This window comes from Branchiostoma lanceolatum, chromosome 19 (assembly GCF_035083965.1).
Source record: "Branchiostoma lanceolatum isolate klBraLanc5 chromosome 19, klBraLanc5.hap2, whole genome shotgun sequence".
NCBI lineage: Eukaryota > Metazoa > Chordata > Leptocardii > Amphioxiformes > Branchiostomatidae > Branchiostoma > Branchiostoma lanceolatum.
The window spans coordinates 14,542,761-14,565,127 of NC_089740.1; the positions used below are offsets into that span (position 1 = coordinate 14,542,761).

A 22,367-nucleotide genomic window follows, 5' to 3' on the forward strand; every position below is an offset into this window, starting at 1 on the left:
CAACATCCAGTTCCAGTTGTGGTCTGCGACTGACCTTGAGGCTGGCCCAAGTCAGATGGTCACAACGTCATTCACGATGGCGGACGTCTACGCGGAAAAACTGTCGTACGAAATCTATGGTGCGGGGACGGAGGTAAATAATGATGAAAACAATCCTTGTGATAATAATAACGATAACGACTATAGTAGTACAATTTTACTTTGCAACACGATGGAAACCAGTGTCTTAAGATCTGGGATCTGTATCTATATTGCCGGTATAACCGCCATTTGGCGTAACACACCAGCTTCGCAGGCACTCAGCGCAGCAGCAGCTGGTTATATTACACCAAATGGTTTGTTACACCTAGTACATGTATTTGCACATCTGACTGCAACCGTTCTTTGAAGCTATTTAGTGAGGATGCTTCTACAGTACCTGATGACAATGAGTTCCATTCTACTATTGTTCTCAGAAAATACGAATTTTTGAACACATCAATCCCTGGTTGATAACTCTAGTACTGGATCTTGCATATTTTCTGCATAGTTCAACCTGTTTTAAATGGGCCAGTGGTGTAAGGGAAAGTCCAGTCAGGGCGAAGTTGTAGCAGGTGTAGTTCTTTCCAAGGATTATCTTACATGCCCTATTCTGTACCCTGATTCTGTAGGTAGAGTTCTACAACATCGGGACGGTGGCGCTGTTGTCGACGGACACATGCGAGACATCCGGGTTCCTGTGCATCATGTACACAAGGTCGCGAGACATGGAGTTTGTTGATGAGAGGGCGGAGAATGATGATGGATGCGTTTCCGTGACGACGGGGAACATACGAGCGCTGTGCGGTGAGTGATAATTATCAGTATTGTGTCAAGCTTGCAATACATTACGTTGATGGAGGTTAGACATCCAGGTAGTAAGATACGCCAAAAAAAGTTACTCATTGACAAGTAACTGGATAAAATTTCGAAACAGTGAGACGTTTCAGACAGCATTCGCTATCTTTCGTCAGTCACAGTCACTGACGAAAGATAGCGGATGCTGTCTGAAAGAAATTTTATCCAATTGCTTGAGTAACTATTTTTGACGTATCTTGCAATACATTGTAAACTGGGCAAGGTATTTTGTCTTAAAGGTAGAGGATATTGCGGTAGTTTTCAAAACAAGATCATAAGTTGGACTTACCAGGGAAACTATAATGTTCTAATGCCCCTATGATAGCATTAGGATTAGGGTTTGAGGATTAGGCTCAAAGTGTTACCTTATATACAGAAATTTCCACGGGGTTTTAATTTCGCGGTAGGGAGAAAACGGGGGGGGGAATGGGGTTGCGGTGGTTTCGAGTTCGCGTTTGAAACAATTACCGCTACAGTCACACATTGGAATAGCTGTTTGCGATGTTTTTTTAAGTTCGCGGTAAAGAGTTCACTGCGAAAACTGTGAACATAAAACCACCGCGAACATTTCTGCATCTATTTCATGGTTATGTTATGTTATGGTTAAGGTTATGTTTACTGGGTAATAGCAAAACTCTGCTTTTATAACATTTCTGCATCTATTTCATGGTTATGTTATGTTATGGTTAAGGTTATGTTTACTGGGTAATAGCAAAACTCTGCTTTTATAACATTTCTGCATTTCTTTCATGGTTAATTGTTATGTTATGGTTAAGGTTATGTTTACTGGGTAATAGCAAAACTCTGCTTTTATCACTACATTATTTTCACTAATGGACAAGGTTTGACCTTTCCACAGACCCATTCTGTCAGGAGCCCCCTGCACCCCCACAGGGGTCAGTGACCCTAAGTGACCCCACCATGTTCTACCAGTCCACTGCCACCTACAGCTGTGACTCGGGACACCTATTGGTGGGGAACGGAACTGCAACCTGCCTTGGAGCTGGGGTCTGGAGTACAGCACAGCCAGAGTGCCAACGTATGTAATATAAGACATGGATAGGTGACGTCATTTAGTTAGTCATTTAGGGTGTTAGGCCAAGAACCCAGAGATCCTGGTTCAAATCCTCTAAAATACCTTGCACTAATCTCCAAGCAGAGGTTGGTGGGGAAGATTGTGACCTTATTATCATACGCCCCGTTTTTTGGTCCGTTCTCCCCACCAACAAACTGGGCATATGATGAAAAGGTCACAATCTTCTCCACCAACCTCTGCTTGGAGAGTACCTTGCCCAACAATTTTGCTTTGATGCAGTTTTTGACTGTTAATTTGCTTTCTTGCAATTTTTACAGTTACCACATGTAAGTAAAGCTGAATTAGAACTATAAATCACAATTTTATCATACATATAGAACAAATAAATCTATCGTGTTTGTTTAAAAAATTTGTTTGGTTCAGTTGTAGACTGCGGTCCGCCCAACGTGGCAATCACAAACGGAGAGTTGTTGCTGAATAGCACCCGCTACCAGGCCGTGACACAGTTCCGCTGTAACCAAGGTTACCGGCTGAGCTCAGACGCCACGCTGACGTGCGGTCCAACTAAGCAGTGGATCGGAGAACTCCCCACTTGTATAGGTGACTGTCATTGTTTATTCTCATCATCGCTTCTGTTGTAAGATGATGAGAGCTTGATTCTTGTAACTCAAAAGTAGAATCGCAAGCTACTTGTAAAGTGGCAATCTTTAGGATGGGACGTTAAGTGATAGTCCACTGTTAGTGTTGCTTGTCATAAAGAGCAAGGAATATCCCAGGAATATATTGTTGAACAAAGAGCATATATTGTGAAGTGTTTTCAAGTCCTTTTCAATCCTCTTATGAAACCAGCTCTTTAATACGATCAATCATTTGTATTCTATTAGATTTTTATCCTGACAACAGGTTTTAACCGCAAACTATGAATTGATATGCAAAAATTTGGCTGTTCCAGATGACGATGCGTGTTTGAGCTCGCCCTGTTTCCCCGGCGTGGTGTGTGAGGACATGCCGGCACCTGCCGAGAGCTTCACCTGCGGCACCTGCCCACCTGGCTACTACGGGGACGGGGTCAACTGCACAGGTGGGTCTGTTTGTTTGTCCATTTATTTGTTTGTTTTGTTCTGTCAACTTATCAACTTATGTTTTCTTTTTATCATACAATGTTGTGTATAAACACAATGAGTGCCCCTCTGTGTTTAATCAGCTGTTCATTTGTAGCACACCCGCATGCTCAGCACCGAGGACAGTTGCAAGATATCTGCAGCTCAAAAGTGATGATACTGTTGAAAGAAGTTAAACTGTTGTGGTGTTGACATACTTTTGACAAACATTTAATCCTACACACAACGTACATAAATTGCTGCGGGGAGCTTTCGAGACGAACTCTGTCTCTTCGTCAACCCGGTATGTACGTTGTGTGTAAGGATTAAATGTTTGTCAAAAGTGATGATACTGTTTTTGTGTATTTTTCAACGAGTGCGAGAGTCCAGTGCTGAAACACAACATGAACAGTCTATGATATTCTGCATTCCTGGCTGTACTTATACTAACAAATTATGAATGTTTGTTTCCATTGCTACTGCATGTAGATAACAATGAATGTGAGAGTCCAGTACTGAACACATGTGAGCCATCAGAATATGCTGCTCTACTTGTACTGACACATTATTTCATGCTTGTTTACACTGTTTCATACTGCAGATAACAATGAGTGTGAGAGTCCAGTGCTGAACACCTGTGAGCAGATCTGCGTGAACACAGAGCCGGGGTTTTACTGTGCCTGCCCTGATGGCTACAGGCTTAATGACAATGAGGAGACATGCATGGGTGAGTGTGAACACAGAGCCTGGGTTCTACTGTGCCTGTCCTGATGGCTACAGGCTTAATGATGATGAGGAGACCTGCATGGGTAAGTGTGAACACAGAGCCTGGGTTCTACTGTGCCTGCCCTGATGGCTACAGGCTTAATGACAATGAGGAGACATGCATGGGTGAGTGTGAACACAGAGCCGGGGTTCTACTGTGCCTGCCCTGATGGGTACAGGCTTAATGATGATGAGGAGACCTGCATGGGTAAGTGTGAACACAGAGCCGGGGTTCTACTGTGCCTGTCCTGATGGGTACAGGCTTAATGATGATGAGGAGACCTGCATGGGTAAGTGTGAACACAGAGCCTGGGTTTTACTGTGACTGATGCGTACAGGCTTAATGATGATGAGGAGACATGCATGGGTAAGTGTGAACACAGAGCCGGGGTTCTACTGTGACTGCCCTGATGGCTACAGGCTTAATGATGATGAGGAGACCTGCATGGGTAAGTGTGAACACACAGCCTGGGTTCTACTGTGCCTGTCCTGATGGCTACAGGCTTAATGATGATGGGGAGACCTGCATGGGTAAGTGTTAACACAGAGCCTGGGTTCTACTGTACCTGTCCTGATGGGTACAGGCTTAACGATGATGAGGAGACCTGCATGGGTGAGTGTGAACACAGAGCCTGGGTTCTACTGTGCCTGCCCTGATGGGTACAGGCTTAACGATGATGAGGAGACCTGCATGGGTAAGTGTGAACACAGAGCCTGGGTTCTACTGTGCCTGCCCTGATGGGTACAGGCTTAATGATGATGAGGAGACATGCATGGGTAAGTGTTAACACAGAGCCTGGGTTCTACTGTACCTGTCCTGATGGGTACAGGCTTAATGATGATGAGGAGACCTGCATGGGTGAGTGTGAACACAGAGCCTGGGTTCTACTGTGCCTGTCCTGATGGGTACAGGCTTAATGATGATGAGGAGACCTGCATGGGTGAGTGTGAACACAGAGCCTGGGTTCTACTGTGCCTGTCCTGATGGGTACAGGCTTAATGATGATGAGGAGACCTGCATGGGTAAGTGTGAACACAGAGCCGGGGTTCTACTGTGACTGCCCTAATGGCTACAGGCTTAATGATGATGAGGAGACATGCATGGGTAAGTGTGAACACATAGCCTGGGTTTTACTGTGCCTGCCCTGATGGCTACAGGCTTAATGATGATGAAGAGACTTGCATGGGTAAGTGTGAACACAGAGCCTGGGTTCTACTGTGGCTGTCCTGATGGGTACAGGCTTAACGATGATGAGGAGACCTGCATGGGTAAGTGTGAACACAGAGCCGGGGTTCTACTGTGACTGCCCTAATAGCTACAGGCTTAATGATGATGAGGAGACCTGCATGGGTAAGTGTGAACACAGAGCCTGGGTTCTACTGTGACTGCCCTGATGGCTACAGGCTTAATGATGATGAAGAGACTTGCATGGGTAAGTGTGAACACAGAGCCTGGGTTCTACTGTGGCTGTCCTGATGGGTACAGGCTTAACGATGATGAGGAGACCTGCATGGGTGAGTGTGAACACAGAGCCGGGGTTCTACTGTGACTGCCCTGATGGCTACAGGCTTAATGATGATGAAGAGACTTGCATGGGTAAGTGTTATCGACATCTGAATGTTGGATCATGGGTTTTGCGTTTTTAGGACAGGGAAAGAAATTGAGTGTGCTGCATTTCATCTGAAAATATACTTCACCATCATGCTATGCTACTGTTCACTTCCTTTACCTCAAGCACACATTTCATTTAAGCTCAGATACTAGACAACATTCCATTTTTGGTGTTTGAACCAAAATATCTACATTTCATGTTGCAATATCTTTGTGTGTGTGTGTGAGTGAGCGAGTTAATCATGAGTAAGGAGAAAGTGAATGATAATTAGAATTCGATTGGGAGAGAGTTTATATATCTATCAAGGGATAAAATATTATTATCAGACTGGAATTCAGCCTTAGACACCGAAGGTCTGTCTGTTAAATTCCTTGGGGCAAGATAGTCTCATAGCTTTTTTCCCATCACCTAATGACTGACAGTAAATGCTCTTTTCCAATTTTCCCAGCCTACGCCGACTGTCCGATCGGCCATCGCTGCTCCCACTCCTGTGCAATGGTTGCTGGGAGGGAAGTGTGCTCCTGTCCCGCTGGCTTCACACTGGAGCAGAACAGGACGTGTGTGGGTGAGGAAACTTCTTAAAGAGGAAGCCTGTACTATAAAACCACCCAATAAATTCAGCTAACATAAACTCCCAGACCTCAGTCTGCTTCTGAATGCCGTGGTGTTCACATCAGTGGAGGGCTCGCTGGCTAAGACAGTTTACCAAGTATTGAAGTTACTTCAGCACAGGTTTGAAATGTAGAAAAGGATTATCAAAGTATAGTTGCACATAAACAAGTCAGCTTTGTAGTTACTAACAAAGAATATGAAGCAACACAACAGAATATCAAGATATATGGAGTTCTTTAATACAACGAGGTAATCTCACCTGCTGACGTTTCAGTGTCTGTCAGACACCTTCTTCAGAGCCTCTGACTGGAGTACTGCTTCTCACCGCTATAAGTAGCCAATGTAGGTGGCGCTTTTGCAGCGAGAACGTAATCCCGAACGTGGCTGAGCTTGTATCCCCCCCTCGTCTCGGTTCATCACTGGTGATGACTTCCTGATCCATACTGCCTTCTTGATCCAACGAATGCTTCTGTTGTCCTTTTCAGGAAGAGTTTGTCATTGTAAAATGGTTTTAAAGGCTGCCCCAGAAAAAAGGATATGCAGCATATATAGTTGGGTTACACAACAATGCTCCATGATACTGTAAATGCAGAAATGTCTGCAGTGGTTTTATGTTCGTGGTTATCACAGTAAGCTCTTTGCTGCAAGCTTAAAACCACCGCATATGTTTTTGCCATCCTACCCCCTTGTCTACTATTGTCTTAACCGCGAACTTCAAACCACTGCAAACACTCCATTTTCTCCCTACTGCCAAAAATAAAAACCACTCCAATTTGAATTAAAGGGATTTGATAAGTTAGTGTTCCAGTGGAAAGCATTTCATTTTATGGGAAACTTACTATTATAATGAGTGCCCTTCACAAGTTGGTTAAGCATGTAGATGTAGGACCTGGTAACCTTTTGAAATTGGGGATATTTTACACTGAGACGCTCTGCATAAATGTATTTGTTTAATGTTGTAATCACAATAATAAGAAATCTTGTTTTCCAGACATAGACGACTGTGCCTCACCTGCCCGTTGCCGTGACAACACCACCTGCCTGAACCTGAACGGTACCTTTGCCTGCAGGTGTGACGAGTTCACCGTCCTGGACTCTGATGGACTCGGCTGCTCAGGTAACATGTCCTGTATTCTATTCTTGACTTAAAGGAGCCCAAAGCAATTTATTCTGGATATGGCAATCTGTATGATACAAACATTTACTTGCTAATATCAGCACATTTTTGTCATGATTTCATACACTCAGAAACAAGCCGCACAAGGAGTCCTCTGTTTTTTGGGACCTGTGTGGACACTGACACAGAACCTACGTGTTCTTAGTACACAGGTACATACATTATAATTATGATAGTAATCTTGTGTCCTGTCTCCAGATTTTGACGAGTGCGTGAGCCCGATCCTGAACACCTATTCTGCATACTATTGTGTTCAATAGTACCTCTACCCTATAGCCGACAAAAAATATAGGTTCACTGGTGCACCCACAGTCAAAAACTAGGCGCACCCAGTATTTCGAGCCCTGTATAATTCTTATCTTTATCTCTCCAGATTTTGACGAGTGCGTGAGCCCGACCCTGAACACCTGTGACCAGCTGTGTGTGAACACGGATCCAGACTTCAGGTGCGCCTGTCAGGAGGGGTTCATCCTGGCACAGGACGGACTCTCTTGCCTTGGTATGTGTAAAAAAAAGTGAAAGTAATCTTAATGAAGAGCTTATATTTGGCTGTTCTTGCAAGTTCTTGCAACAATTTGCAAACGGTGTCTGAGCTGGCTTGGCCATGCTACAAGGCTCGCGCCTGACAGACTGGCAAACCAAGTTCTTGAGTGGAACCCACAGGGGGAGAGACGCAGGGGTCGACCCAGGATGAATTACAGACAGACGATAGAGAGGGACCTCCGAGCAGCCAACCTGAACTGGAGGGATGTAAGGAGGATGGCTGCTGACCGAGCCTGCTGGGCCAACCTAACTGCCTCATGTGTCGGACGACACGGGAGCCCCTAAGTCTAAGTCTAAGTTGCAAGTGAAGACAGATGCTATGTACAGTTTATACAGGTTCATTGTACCAGGAAATTCTCCTAGCAATTTTCAGCAAAATGAACCATGACAACGGCTTAACGTCCCGTCCTAAGGACTGCGACCCTTTCCAATAGCATGCATGCCAGGTGCTTGGGATTTAAACTCAGGGCTTCTTAGTCCAGACACAGGGCCACTTACTACTGGGCTATGCCAGCTACGTGTCACTGTCCCTGGTGCTGAAAGCTGTGATGTACATGTGTTCTGGACTATCCTGTCATTTTTCAAATCAAACTTTGTTGTGATACACTTTTGGTAATTTGCTGTAAGACTACAGGTAAAGATGCAAAAGTACATGAATACGCACAAATACATCATTATTGTCGTCGTGATTGTTCCTTCTTATTAGGAGGTGCAGCAAGCAAAGTTCATCCTCCAAAACTGCTTGTTCTTCATTGCTGTGAGAAGTTCATGTCCTGCTAAGTTACCTTCTGTTCCTATGAGTATTTTTGTGCAAACTAACAGTTCTATATTGCCCCCAGCCAACTCCAGCTGCCCGGATGACCACCCCTGCTCCCATGCCTGCACCTTGGTCAATGGCTCGGCCGTCTGCGCCTGTCCAGCTGGGATGAGGATGGGGCCGGGAGGACGAAGATGTGAAGGTGGGTACCATGGCCCCTAAACCTTAACCTCTAGCCCTTGACCTTTGACTTAAAAACCTGACTTGAGTGTGTAAGTATGAAATGTCAAGGGATTTGGGGTTCGACTTTTCTTACATGTAGCTTCTTATCAAGAATGTCGCGATCAATTAAAATAAAAGTAGAAGTAGAGAGGTGTCCGAGAAACAGATGGAATCATAGACTACGGTAACCCAAAACCCTTGATTAAAAACCATGATATTTTATGTATTAACAATCTCTTGCATTATTAGTTGTCACTTGAAATGAGCTGTAAAAAATTTTAAGATTAATACACTAACCAATTAGGTGTCTTTGTGTAGAGTCAGTCACAGATCGAATTCACTTCTAACTCCTGTTTATGTCAATACATCCCACAGACATAGATGAGTGTGAGGAGTATCCAGACATCTGCAGCGGAGACAGCGTCTGTGAGAACTCTGTGGGAGCGTTCCGCTGTACATGTCGCTCAGGCGAGCCCAGTCTGGATGGGCTGTCATGTGGAGGTCAGTTACCTTTGACCTGTAACCTCTGTGTCCTGTGACCTGTATTAACCTCTGTGACTTATATCACGTGTGATTCTTTTTGTGCACTTAGTTGCAAAAACGGAAATAATGTGCTTTAAGTCTAAAGTTAATGCTCTTATTTATTTATTTATTTATTTCGATTTACCACATTTGTGGAAGAATTGACATAACAGGTGAACTATCACCTTTTCAAGATGTCATCCCAGACCGGACTGTAAGATTTGGACCATCGCACACCGGGGCATGCCCCTACTCTTTTTCGAAAGATGTGGTGGGTTCTTTAACGTGCGCGGGGTGTGGCTCTCCCCAAACACGGGACCTCCATTTAACGTCCTATCCGAGGGACGTCCCCAACTCTAGAAGAGCTAGGTACTCATTTACACCTGAGTGAATTGAGGGAATTTGTGTTAAGTGCCTTTCCCAAGGGCACAACGTCCGGGCGCATGTTCAGACATGTCTGGGGGCAGCTCGGGTTCGAACTGGGGTCCCCTTGTTTGACAGTCGGATGTTCTATCCATTATGCCACACGATGCCACGACGCCACACGACGCCACTCTTGGTTCTAAAGCAAAGGATGGTAGAACATTTTGTATCTTATGTATCTATTTTCTTTGCCAAGAAGGTTATGTTATCGTGTCTGTGTATTTGTAGACAGCATAACTCAAGTAGCTATGGATGTATCTTTACAATATTTGATTTGTGAGTAGGGGTGAAGAAAGTCAAGGTCACGTTTGGTAGCAGGGCTCCAGACTAACTTTTAGGCCTAGGAGCACTGTGCTCCTAACTCAAAAAAGTTAGGAGCACCAGCAAAAATCTAGGGGCACCACTACAAAAAGTTGGAAGAACACGCAAAAGTCTTGGCTATACCAAATAATACTCCTATTAATCAATGTTATACGTTAACAACCGGGAATAAAGTATTTGAATAGATCATAAAAGATAAAACCTACATTGATGGTGCAGAACAATTGGCAATTCAATTCATTCAATACCTTCCTACATACTGATACTAGTACGATGGATTTTTAGAAAAATTGGGCATAGGTTCCCCGGCTGGCCCCTATCCGGGGGCCACGGTGCCTCAAGTTCAACAAGTTGAAAAATACACAATGGTATTTTTTACTTGGAACAAGGCAGGTAATGATTCACATAACCTTGAATGATAAATCAATAGATGACTCTAGAACTTATCTATTGGGTTCATGACCAAAACAAATAAAGTCATATTCCATAATTTGAAACTTCACTGCTGGCATCAAGTTCAACATTTTTACAGGCATTTCTTTTCTTTTTACCCTCACCCTCTGTCTACTGATAATCCAAAATACTTAAATATCCTTAAAATTCTCGCTCAAAATAGTATCAAAAATGATCTGTTTGTGCCGACCCAGTCAAATCGGGAACTTCGAAACGCGTAGTTCAAATTTCGCGCGTCAGGACCGCGCGGCGCCGTCATCCAATGACAGGCAGACCGCATGGGGAAAGCTTTGTGATTCGCCGCTGTGCAGTATAGACAGCAGCAGAATGAAAGTACATGTAGCACCATAACAACGGGCAGGTAATGAGCTTTGAAATGATACCGGTGACAAAAGGAAAATTTAATATTTTTTTAAATAAAACTCCACTTGAATTGATTCATCAATTTTTGATCGTAAAAATCATCGCTTGAACAGGTATAAATATGACCGCAGGAAACAAGCCTTTCATTCTGCTGCGGTCTATTTTTCATAAACATCATGGCCGCCATTAAAAACAGCGAGCGTCCGGCGAGCGCTCACTTTCATCGACAAAGTTTGGCGTTTGAAACATTTTACAAATCAAACAAATACACCACAAAGGAGAGAAACTTATATCCTTTATTTCTATGGGTAACTTTGCCACTAGGAACGGATAGTTTTTGTACCGCGGGTGTGGGAACATGATAGAAAATTCACCGACGATATTCGCGGTAGCATTGGAATACCTATATTTTTGGCTTACCGCTTAGTTCTGCAGCCATTATCCTGGCGCAGGTCTTAATTTTGGATTGTCGCACCGTGCGACCGTGATTTTAAATCTAGTCGCATTCTCAAGAAACTGGTCGCATACATATTGTGTGCGAGTCGCACTCACGAGCGCTGGGTAGTGAGCCTCCAAGCATCTTTCTACAGTACTGCAGCAGAACTTCTGGTTTCGATATCTTGTTTCCTCACTGTTCCAGGCCAGACCAAGTGGTCCTCTTGGAGTGACTTCTCCGTCTGCACTGCCTCCTGCGGCGGAGGGATACAAACCCAGAGCAGGGTGTGCATCCAGGGGAGGTGTGAACAGGCCACGGAGACCTTCACTCGGGAATGCAACATCCACGACTGCCCAGGTATCAGTCAGTCGCTTGTACCTTAGGGCTGCGTGCCAGGACAGTACCGGTACTGTACCGTGAAAACGATTAGGGCCAAAATACCAGATCATGCAATACCGACAGTCTGTACCGAATGTAGATCTACACCAAGTACATGTATACTATATGCTTATTTTGTGACTGATCTCATAGCCTCATGCAACACCAAACGTGACCAAAGTTGCTGATTTGGAAGTGTTACACAGTGAAGGCTCAAGAGTGAAATCATTAAATTTAGAAACCGTAAAAAATTACAAACAATGTACACATTGATGGCACATAAATTTATACTGAGGAATGTTTCTAGGTGTGACACTGACTTAAACAATATGAACAAAATTTGATGATAATCAGATTCTGTTTTGCTTTGTAATGTAACTATTTCCCTTTATTTCTTATCCAGGTGATGATGAGTTCAATTCCCTGCCAGTCTTCATTATTGACCTGCCTATCAACAAGGTGAGCAGACTTTCCTTAAGAGAGACTTTATAATAACATTTTTTATTGGTCATGAATAACCTGCAATGGCAGCCTTTCTAGCGCTGAATTGATGCAGGGTTTACAGGTTTCACACAATACACCACATAATTATATGATATCTTATCCACACTTGCACTTTGTGGAACTGTCACAAGGGTCTGGGCGGCTGCCATTTGGCGCCACCAGGTGACCTCAATACGACTTTCCCCGACCAAAGTCAGGTACCCATTTACACCTGGGTTGAGTGAGGAAAGTCGTGTAAGGTGCCTTTCCCAAGGGCACAAGATCGGTGACATGACAGGATTCGAACTCGGGACCTCTTGGTTCTGAGTCTAACGCTCTGCTGTTGCGCCACACGACCCCACATATGGCGCCACACGACCCCACATTTAGAGAGATCTTTACCCTCTTCCTGCTGCCTATCTCTGTAACAATAGAGAATTGGGTGCCAAACTCATTATATAAGATCATCTCAATACAGTGATTTCAGTCTAAAGGAGGTTTCATTGCTTATTGTGTAAATCGGCCAGTTACCATTTTGGATCAAGTGTTCAAAACTATCAATTTTGATTTGATTAAGAGAGCAGCACAAGTGCAACTGTTACATTGATCAAACTTGCATGTAATTCTCGTTAGAAAGAGTATGCCTTGCAACAATCCAATAATGCTGTGGTGGGAAATTTACAGCAACTGCGTGGTAACACAAAAAGCAAACATAACGTTGAAATTCAATTCTGTTTTCCAGTGGGAGGGCTTGAAGAACAAGTTTAATTTTGCAATAGCGGACGCTGTGAATGACTACTGTAACACTGAGGAGGGCTTCGCTGAATGCTGCCCTAACTCTGGGGAATGGTGAGGATATTACTGTTTACTTCTTAAAATGTTAGTATTGTTTTAGCAATTTGAAATGTTTCTATTGATATATGAGTTGGTTGGTCAGTCGTTCGATTGGGCAGATATATAGTCATTGGTTGGTTGGTTGGTTGGTTGGTTGGTTGGTTGGTTGGTTGGTTGGTTGGTTGGTTGGTTGGTTGGTTGGTTGGTTAGTTGGTTGCTTGCTTGCTTGGGTCTTTGGTTCGATTATTGGTTTGTATGCTACAATGGTGACAAAAGTACAGTTACTGTAGATGTATTTGATATGTGCCTTAAATTTGCATATTCCAAGTGCTCAGCATAATTTACAGATGTACTACTAGTATTAGACACACTAAAAGATTCTCATGCTTCCTCCCCCCAGGCGGCAGCTGCACAGCTACACCTCCCAAGGAAACGTGGGGATGCTGGAGGGGTACCCCAAGGTGGAGTCGGAGTCGGAAGACGTCGAGTAAGAAACTTTTCTCTATTTGTCTTAGCCTTAGATTGAGTCCCGCTCCTAGCGGCCAACCCATCGGATATCGAAAGGGGAGGAAGTCATTGACCTCCACCAGCGAGATTTTTTGTAAACACAGGCTAGGATTTGTCTCCGGCCTTTGAAACCAATGCAGTATAAATTATGCAAAATGAAAAAGAGATTTAAGATGTTAAGATATGATATAGATTGTAGCTGTTTTCTTTCTGTGCAAGTACACTTTACTTATGACCCAATGTGCAACTAACTTCTCTAGACGTTTTAAACTGGTCTTCCTTGCAGGGTTTTTTTACAGTCTGACTTGACTTAGCTAACTTTCATGTATTGCTTCAAATTATCTGTTGATAAAGTGCAACTGTCACATCATCTTCTTTTGTCATCAAAATAAGTCTTCATTATATTTACTGTAACAGTTGCTATTTTCAGAGTGAGAATCTTCATCCAGAATGATTTTGGGCCGAACAACCTGTGTAAGACTGGGAGTGCCAACAGAGAAACCCGGAGTCTTTCTGGAGAGGAAAGTACAGAAGAACAGGAACAGGTGAGCACCGTAAAATAACAGCTTGGGACAAAAATCTCCAGACCTACAATAGTCCCCACCTTTGCATATATTAATACCGTAAAATCCCTATCTACGTAGTACGCACTTTTTATACTTTTCAAGTCGCAAACAGGTGCTCAAGGCCGACGCCAAAGTCTGGGTGCTTCCTCGAAAATTGCGTATCAGCATGAGAGTACGGTACATCTTCATGGAAATGAAGTGTGGAATGCTACCACACAATCAATCAGTAATAAAGAATAGATAATACATGTATTTAAATTGTTTTACATTTTCTACCCAGAAACATTTTCTCAGTAACCTTTCAAGTTTGTAAACATCATCGAAAGGATGATCATGTCAACCTCTTAACTATCCACCGAAATGCTGGAGCGGGGGTGCGTACGTTAGGAGGGTTTTTCCCCTGAATGTTTTAACTCACTGAGTCAGGCCCGCAATCGCCCCCAAATCGGGGGTGTGTTCGTTAGGAGGCGTGCATACGTAAATAGGAATTTTACGGTATATGTCATTTTCTAAATCCTTAAAGTGGTCTCTAGAATTAATACGTCATTTTGTTCTGCAGAAAAACACGACAATCTAAACATTTTTGTTGTTTGTATCAATTTGTTTTCTTTATTGTTTCGTGTTTAGGAAATGAAAAGAGCACTTATAATCAAAATGATTACCAAGAAGCCTTTTGAGAAAGCCAGTGATGAGTGGTTTGAGTTTAAGATCTGCCACACGTTTGTTGACAGTAAACTGTGGTTCAGCTAACAGGTGTTAAAGAGGGCAGATGTCATTGATTGATTGATTGGTTTATTGATTGATTAATTGGTTGATTGATTGATTGTTTCAATCTACTCACAGGTGTTGAGGAAGAAGAGAGCAGCAGCTGAGGACCCCGCCGTGGCTCCCCGGTACCTTCCTCAGTTCAGCCTGGCTGTGGCCGTGTGGGACGGACAAGAAGATATAAATGCGGTAGGGATTTGCTTAGGGTTAAGGATGGTGGATGGATGGATGATTAAGACAACCAGTGCAATGGCCGAGTGGGTAGAGTGTTCGCCTTGCAATACGGTAGGTCGTGAGTTCCAACCCCGGCCGGGTCATACCAATGACTGTAAAAATTGTACATACTGATTTCTCTGCTTAGCACTCAGCATTTGGGAAATAGTATGGAAGTTAAACACACACCACTACCAGTGGACTAGCCCCCTGCTGTAGTGATTGCACAAAGTGTGGCCCAAGGGCTACTGAAACGGAGATGGGCACCGCCCTATGCACCATCGGTGCGGGAAGGAACTTTGACTTTTTTTTTGAAGGATGGTAGTGGGGTAGGGGTAGGGTCAGAGTATCTGGGTTAATTCGGTTCGGATTTCGGTTATGGATAGTCAAGAAGATATGAAATTAATGCAGTAGGGTTTGGCTCAGGGTTAAGGATAGGGGTAGGGTCAGGGTACCTAAGTTAAGGCTTGGGTTAGGGTCAGGGTACCTAAGTTAAGGCTTGGGTTAGGGTTACGGATAGTCAAGAAAACATAAATGCCGTCGGTTGTCAACTTCTCAAAATCTTTGTCAAACACAAAAGAACAAAATGATCGTCTTTAACTAACATTACTAAAATTGTGATATTGAGACCGAAATTCAAATGCCTGAACTGAAGATCAAAAACCCGGTCACTAACCACTGCACTAGACACAAGTCTTAGATCAATTATCCTAGCAATACATGTCAGAGAACACCTGATTATTACACCTAGTTTTTACTCAATGTGTCCTTTTTTCCTGATATTTCAGAGGATAGGGTACAGGATTCGCGGCAGCCTAGCCACAGCGGGCGCTCGGGCGGCCGAGGCTCAGACGACGCTGGCATCGTGGGTCATCACCATCATCTTCTTCTCCGTCATCCTGACAATCATGCTCCTCTGCTTCATCGCTGTGCTCATCCTGAAGAAGTCAGTTGTTTGTTTGTTTATTTGTTTGTTTGTTTATTCCTTCACCTTGAGGGAGTCAAGTATCGCAGCTTTTGAGGCTATGTATATGTGTGTGTGTGTGTTTGTGTGTTTGTGTGTGTGTGTGTGTGTGTGTGCATGTGTGTGTGTGTGTGTGTGTGTGTGTGTGTGTGTGTGTGCATGTGTGTGTGTGTGTGTGTATGTGTGCATGTGTGTGTGTATGTGTTTGTGTGTGTGCATGTGTGTGTGTGTGTGTGTGTGTGTGTGTGTGAAAATATGTGTTCTGGTGGAATTTTGTGTGTGTGATGAATTTTTTTATCGTAGCTTAGTGATGTCGTCAACATTGCTTTTATCTGAATGTTGAAATCTGATGACAGCAATTCCTCAAATTTTCCTTCATGAAAGGCTTTCATTAAAATTATCATTATTGATAATTCAAATTAAAGCATTCATCTTTATATTTTAGGAAGAATGAGAGTAGTAACCAGGTGACTCCTGTGGGCAGTCAGGATGATTTGCAGGCACACGACTTGGCCGGACCGGCCAACCCTGGGCACAGCTCCAGCAGGACCCGACTTCTGGGATCACAGGGCAGCCTCGAGAGCGTGAGGACCCTTCATATCTTATTGTCATATCTTTATATCTATATTTGCATACGGTTCTTACGAGTTAGTATCCTTGGCGTGTTCAACTGGTTTTCCCAGTTAAGAATTGCTAGCATTGTATTCTTTTTGCCAGTTCACTTTAGTGACGCTGAAGGAGAGTGATGGATGTCACTCGAAACGTCCAGAACTATTAGTCTTTGAATCTTATCCAGTTGCAGAGTTTGAATTGTCTTTGTATATCTTTATATCTGTTTAAGATAAAAAGGAAAATTGATCTTGAACAAGTTTAGTTCACTGAAGGCCGTACTCTTCCTATGTATGCATGACAAAGAGGATAGACGCTATGTATATAATTTTTTTTTTATATAATGTGCACAGGTTCATTGTACCTGAGAAATTCCCCTGGCTCTTTTCGACATTAGTATATCAAAAAATGGACCACAGTTTCAGGGCTGTGACCCTTTCCAGAAGCGGTTTGGGGGAGCTGACACAGCTGGGTATTGAAACTTCTTAGTTCAGAGGCAGTGTCGCTAACCACTGGACTGCATATGCCAACTATGTTGAATATTTTCTGAATTGGTCAACCACCAGTTTTGTACGCTAAGTACAAAGTTGTGTAAGACCAAACTGTTAGGCTAGGATTGATCCACTCAATAAGTATGATCGATTCTTTATTATGTTCGATAATAACTAAGATGAACTAATTTCCATTTCAGGGAGAGAGCGGCCAGAGCTCCATGGAGATGAATGAATCTGCATCAGACGCGTACGATGAGGACAGTGAGTCTCTCGTCGCCCGGCCAGCTCGAGCCACGAGCGCTCACCCAAGGAGAGGTAATATAGCGTCTATATCATGTCCATTGGTACATGAGTCTTAACTTTAGCACACCGAAGCAACACACCAACTCTCCTTTCATTAAATATTGACTTAGATAAGTTTCAGCTCTGAGCTGTGTAAATGGTCAGATGTCTTTTGTCTGAATGAAGAGATTTATTTATTGACTACTCTGTTCAGTCACTCAAACAACAGTGGATGTTGTCTGAAACATCTGACCATTTACAAAGCTTTATCCAGTGCAAGAGCATAATATACATTGTCTGATTTATCTAAGTTGATATTTCATCCAGTTGCTTGATAAACTTTTTCTATGTGGATGTCTTACCTTCATTGACGCTACTTGCCCTTAATGTCTACAAACTTGTCATTTTGTATATCATCGATCGTTTCAGGAAGGGCATCAGTTAAGGACAACCTGACGCCACACGAGAGAGCCCGCCTGGACAGGAAGGAACTTCGCGAACAGGAGAGGAACCAAATCCTGGCAAAGTATTCAAACAGCGCCACCCAGCAGTCTGGGTCGGCAGTGCAGGAGCCACCTGCACAGCGTAGCAGCGCCCCACAGCGGGTGGGATCGGCAATGCAGGGGCGGCGGCTGCCACCACTGAGGCTGGACACTGTCATCAGGGAGGTGGCAGAGGAGGAGGAAGAAGAAGAAGAGGAAGACGTCTCGCCAAGGCTCCGCAAACGTCTTAGGTCTGCTAAGGAGGGTGGCCGGAGCAGCCGGGATCTGAGGTCCTCGGCAGCCCTGCCCGGCATCGATCAGTATATGTCCGGGAATGAGAGCAACTGTTAGCTTGTTTGCTTGTTCATCTTTTTGTTTGCTTATTTTTTCGCTTGTAGCTTTTTGTTGAGGTCATGAAGAAGGAGGTTAAGGTTAGACAAAGTACTGTTTAAGTTTGTGTGGTTTTTATTTCACACTGAGGGGAAAATGGAGTGTTCGTGGTGTTTTTAAGTTCGTGGCAGCGCAATAGTCACATACTGTTATGCTATCAAACAATGATGAACGGTGGTTTTAAGTTTGCGGTGAAACAGTAGCCGCAAAAACCATGGACATAAAACCACCGCAAACATTTCTGCATTTACAGAGTAACAAACTTTAATTAAGATGATGATTGAAGTTCTGATAGATAAAAAAGCCTACCTGACTGTGTAGTCATAGATACTCTACTACTAGATAGATCTATGTCCGACATATGTCCTGATGTGTAGTTGTATTACAAAAACACATAAAACATCACTACTAATCTAAAGATGGTCAGATAAGATAGCCCAGATTAGGTTGATTGGATGGATGGATGGATGGATGGATGGATGGATGGATGGTTGGTTGGATGGATGGATGGATGGATGGATGGATGGATGGATGGATGGATGGATGGATGGTTGGTTGGATGGATGGATGTATTTATGTATGTATGGTTGAATGGACTATTGATGAATGAATGATTGAATGAATCATCAATGGAGGGATGGATGGATGAATGAACTTGATCATAAGAGCGATTGTAGAGTATCATTCTGTATCATATAGTGTGAACAATGCTGAATAATCTAGAATGGCAGCTTTATTATCCTATAAGATTTACACAATAGCATTTTTTCTAGATTTCTATACATTAAATGTATATTTCAAAAAGAAGTATTTCTATATTCTTTAATACTTTCTACTAAAGTCTCTTAAAGGTGGCCTTTGAGATAAAGGGGCAAAAAAAGCTACCTGCAGCATGTTAATTGCTTAGAATGATATTAAGTTTATCATCTATAATTATGATGAGTGCTGTAAAATGTGCAATATGTAAATATAACTAAAAGGCTGATAATTGATAATTCATAGGCTGCTCAAATGTGAGTCAAAATAATTTGATATATTTCAAATGCTAGCATATGCAAAATTTAGATTAAACTACTAGGCATGACTGACCATAAAGTCTGTGCGCGATGCTTTGAATAAAGTTCATGATTATTGATAGGTGTCATCGTTGTACTGAATATAGTTTTATGAATAAAGAAGGTCATAACAAAAACGATTAAGCCCTTGATTTACACATGCATTTCCACAAGTCCTTGTCACGTCAACTATAGTTACTGTATAGTCAAGGCTTGGTTTGGGTCGATCCAGGAAGTCCGCCATGGCAACCTATTTTTTTTTTAGAAATATTATTAGGTTTTCTGGCAACATATGATTAAAAACGTGACCACCTGACTAATTATTCATCTATAGGTGGATATCCGACATGCCCCCAGTCTCCATGCCCCCAGGTTTCCCTTTAATGTTCTTTCGCATAAAAGTACTTTGAACATCTGTGACGAAATCAGTTTCTAGATCTTCTTAACCTTCTCCCTGCTGCCTAATCCCATAACCAATAAAAACCTACTGAATAACCTTTATAATAGGTATTTGGGCAATGTATGATTTAAAAAAAGTAGCCACTCGACTAATGATGCATTCCTTTGTGGACATTCGACAAATCTTCGTGCCCCCCGGTTTTGCCCCCTTTAAAGTTGTCGCAAAACAAAAGTATACTTTGAACACCTGTGACGACAGCAGTTTCTATTTCTGCTTAACCTTCTTTCTGCTGCCTAACCCCATAACCATTACAAACGAGCTGAATAACTTTTATCATAGAAATTTTGGCGATGTATGGTTAAGAACACACTCCACTAATGATTCATCCCTAGGTCGACTTCCGACAAATATCCCACCTCCAGGGCTCCCTTCTATGTTCTTTCGCACACAAAAGTACTTGGACACCTGTGACGAAAGCAGTGTCTAGATCTGATTAACCTTCTCCCTGATGCCTAACCCCGGCATAGCCAATACAAACTTGCTGAACTACTTTTATCATAGAAATTTTGGCAATGTATGATTTCAAAAAGTACACACTCCACTAATGATTCTGACAAATCTTTAGTGACAACCCCCAGGCTTCCCTTTAATGTTCTTTCGCATAACAAAAGTATACCTTGAACATTTTTGATGAAAGCAGTTTCTAGACCTGCTTAACCTTCTCCCAGCTGCCCAACCCCATAACCATTACAAACTTGCTGAATAACTTTTATCATAGAAATTTTGGCAATGTATGGTTAAAAAAGCACACACTCCACAAAAGATTCATCCATAGGTGGACATCCGACAAGTCTCCAGATGCCCTCGGGTTTCCCAGAAATGTTCTTTCTCATAACAAAAGTACTTTGAACACATGTGACGAAATCAGGTTCTAGATCTGCTTAACCGTCTCCGTGCTGTCTAACCAACACAAATGTGACCATAGTAGGTAGAAGGTAAAAAAGTCACCTTATTTGAGAATGAAGAAGAGCAGAAGGTTGCTGGCATTACAGACAATTTAAGCCCCCCTCTCACTGGACCCGCGGCACGCTGGGGGCGTTGTTGCGGCTGAGCGAATTGACAGGGAATTTCATCGACAAAATACGAATCTTTTTTAGCTTCGTGTTTTTGCTGTATTTTTTTCTATACTTTTACTTTTTGAATGATTTTCCAATTATAAAGTCAAGGGTAACACAAATCCAGTTTAGGACGCAGCGACGCCGACAGCGTGCCGCGGGTCCAGTGAGAGGGGGGCTTAAGTACCGGGCTGGGTGACCATACCAGGTTCTGTATATAAATTCGTCAGACAACTCGACCTGCTATGTAAGGCGGACTGTTCGTTTTTCTTACGCAAAGATGTAACCCCAGTTCCGAACAACATCGCTAAATTCTTCCATTCTACATTTTCAACGATGTCAGGAACTACCAATGCGACGCCAGACCAGTAACATATGTAGCATATGGAACATCTCTCTCTGGTAGTCACTCTGCTAGTGCCATTGACTCGTATGGAATGTGGTTGTCATGGTTTTTTAATGAGATATCCTCAAGCTAAGTTACATGGACTGGCAGGGTATTCTTTTCTCTACAAATCACGATAAAACATGGCTTCTCTGATCAGAAAAAAACACAAATGAATTTTGTTGTTTTTGTTTATCGGAGCCATGGTGGCATGTTTCAGTTTGGCTTCATCAACCGAATAAAAAAAACGAGCACCCATCAAAAAACGAGCAAATCCATTTCATCCGCCTTCTTTCAACATGGAGTTGGATAGATAGAGGATAGAGAACTTCCATTTGTCCACCGTGATTTGTCTTGATGTAATCATTTTGAACTCCCTTTTGCTTTTTACGTGGACGAGTCATAAATATTGTGTGGTAGTTTGCATACAGATTCTGTGTCCAAACTACCACACAATATTTTCGACATGTCCTCGGGCACACATAGAGTATACACGTGTTTAGGCAGTTGTTGTCTGTAACAATGTGAGCCATTGCAGTTCATGGCAAGAGTTCCAGGTAAATTGATAGAGTTTGAGGATTCTTTTCTTTCGCTAAGGTCTCTTGAAGTTGAAGAAAATGGCTGTTTTAAACAGTGTGAGGACAAATCCTGAGTCTTCGTAGTTTAATGAGTAAAAGAATTTTCGTGTATTTCCTTTCGTAGGATTTACAAGTGACGTTGAATAAGCACGTGCGCGCGTGTTAAAACACATCGTACGTTGCGACATCTCCTGATTGCAGAAAAAGACGAAACCTCTATAGAAAAAAGTGCGGTATCATGATCACAGGTTCAGTGTCAAGGAAATGCAAACAGATTCTCCTGCCGTGAATCTTACAATGGTGAAACGGAACGTTAGCATTTTCAGGCCAACTGCAAACTCTACCGTGTGAACTGTAAGACCTTTTACGTTTGTGAAGGTTAGACATCCAGGTAAGCAATATATAAAGAGATTTCAAACTCTACAACTGGATAAAATTCGGAGATTTATTTCCGGGCGTTTCGAGTGGCACTCATTACTCTTCTTCAGCGCTACGTAATAGAAGTTATATACTCTGTGCATAAGGTATCTTGGACAATGTATGGTTCAGCAGGTACTATTCTGACGTGTAATTTATCAACTGTTTGATTTTAGACAACTTAGCCTCAGTGCCCCCAGCTTTCCCCTATAATTTTTCCTCGCAGATCAA

General features: G+C 42.8%; 3 protein-coding genes across 3 annotated transcripts; all 3 read left to right on the top strand.

Annotated features, from left to right (window-relative positions):
• Window positions 1–211: 211 nt before the first annotated feature.
• On the top strand, window positions 212–3,895 carry LOC136425181 (P-selectin-like). The gene is made up of 6 exons (XM_066413978.1): window positions 212–223; window positions 651–825; window positions 1,736–1,915; window positions 2,336–2,512; window positions 2,865–2,993; window positions 3,614–3,895. The coding sequence occupies exons 1-6, from the start codon at window positions 212–214 to the stop codon at window positions 3,781–3,783; spliced, it is 843 nt and encodes a 280-aa protein (XP_066270075.1). The 3' UTR covers window positions 3,784–3,895.
• On the top strand, window positions 3,886–5,327 carry LOC136425182 (matrilin-2-like). The gene is made up of 6 exons (XM_066413979.1): window positions 3,886–3,985; window positions 4,116–4,226; window positions 4,362–4,472; window positions 4,690–4,800; window positions 4,936–5,046; window positions 5,182–5,327. The coding sequence occupies exons 1-6, from the start codon at window positions 3,886–3,888 to the stop codon at window positions 5,325–5,327; spliced, it is 690 nt and encodes a 229-aa protein (XP_066270076.1).
• A 507-nt stretch (window positions 5,328–5,834) lies between these two features.
• Window positions 5,835–18,147, top strand: LOC136425183 (uncharacterized). The gene is made up of 15 exons (XM_066413980.1): window positions 5,835–5,955; window positions 6,994–7,119; window positions 7,553–7,678; window positions 8,562–8,681; window positions 9,077–9,202; window positions 11,424–11,576; window positions 12,001–12,056; window positions 12,823–12,929; window positions 13,315–13,401; window positions 13,852–13,966; window positions 14,831–14,941; window positions 15,754–15,911; window positions 16,375–16,513; window positions 17,230–17,347; window positions 17,744–18,147. Exons 1-15 carry the CDS (start codon window positions 5,886–5,888, stop codon window positions 18,145–18,147), a joined length of 2,016 nt encoding a protein of 671 aa, XP_066270077.1. The 5' UTR covers window positions 5,835–5,885.
• The last annotated feature ends 4,220 nt before the right edge of the window (window positions 18,148–22,367 follow it).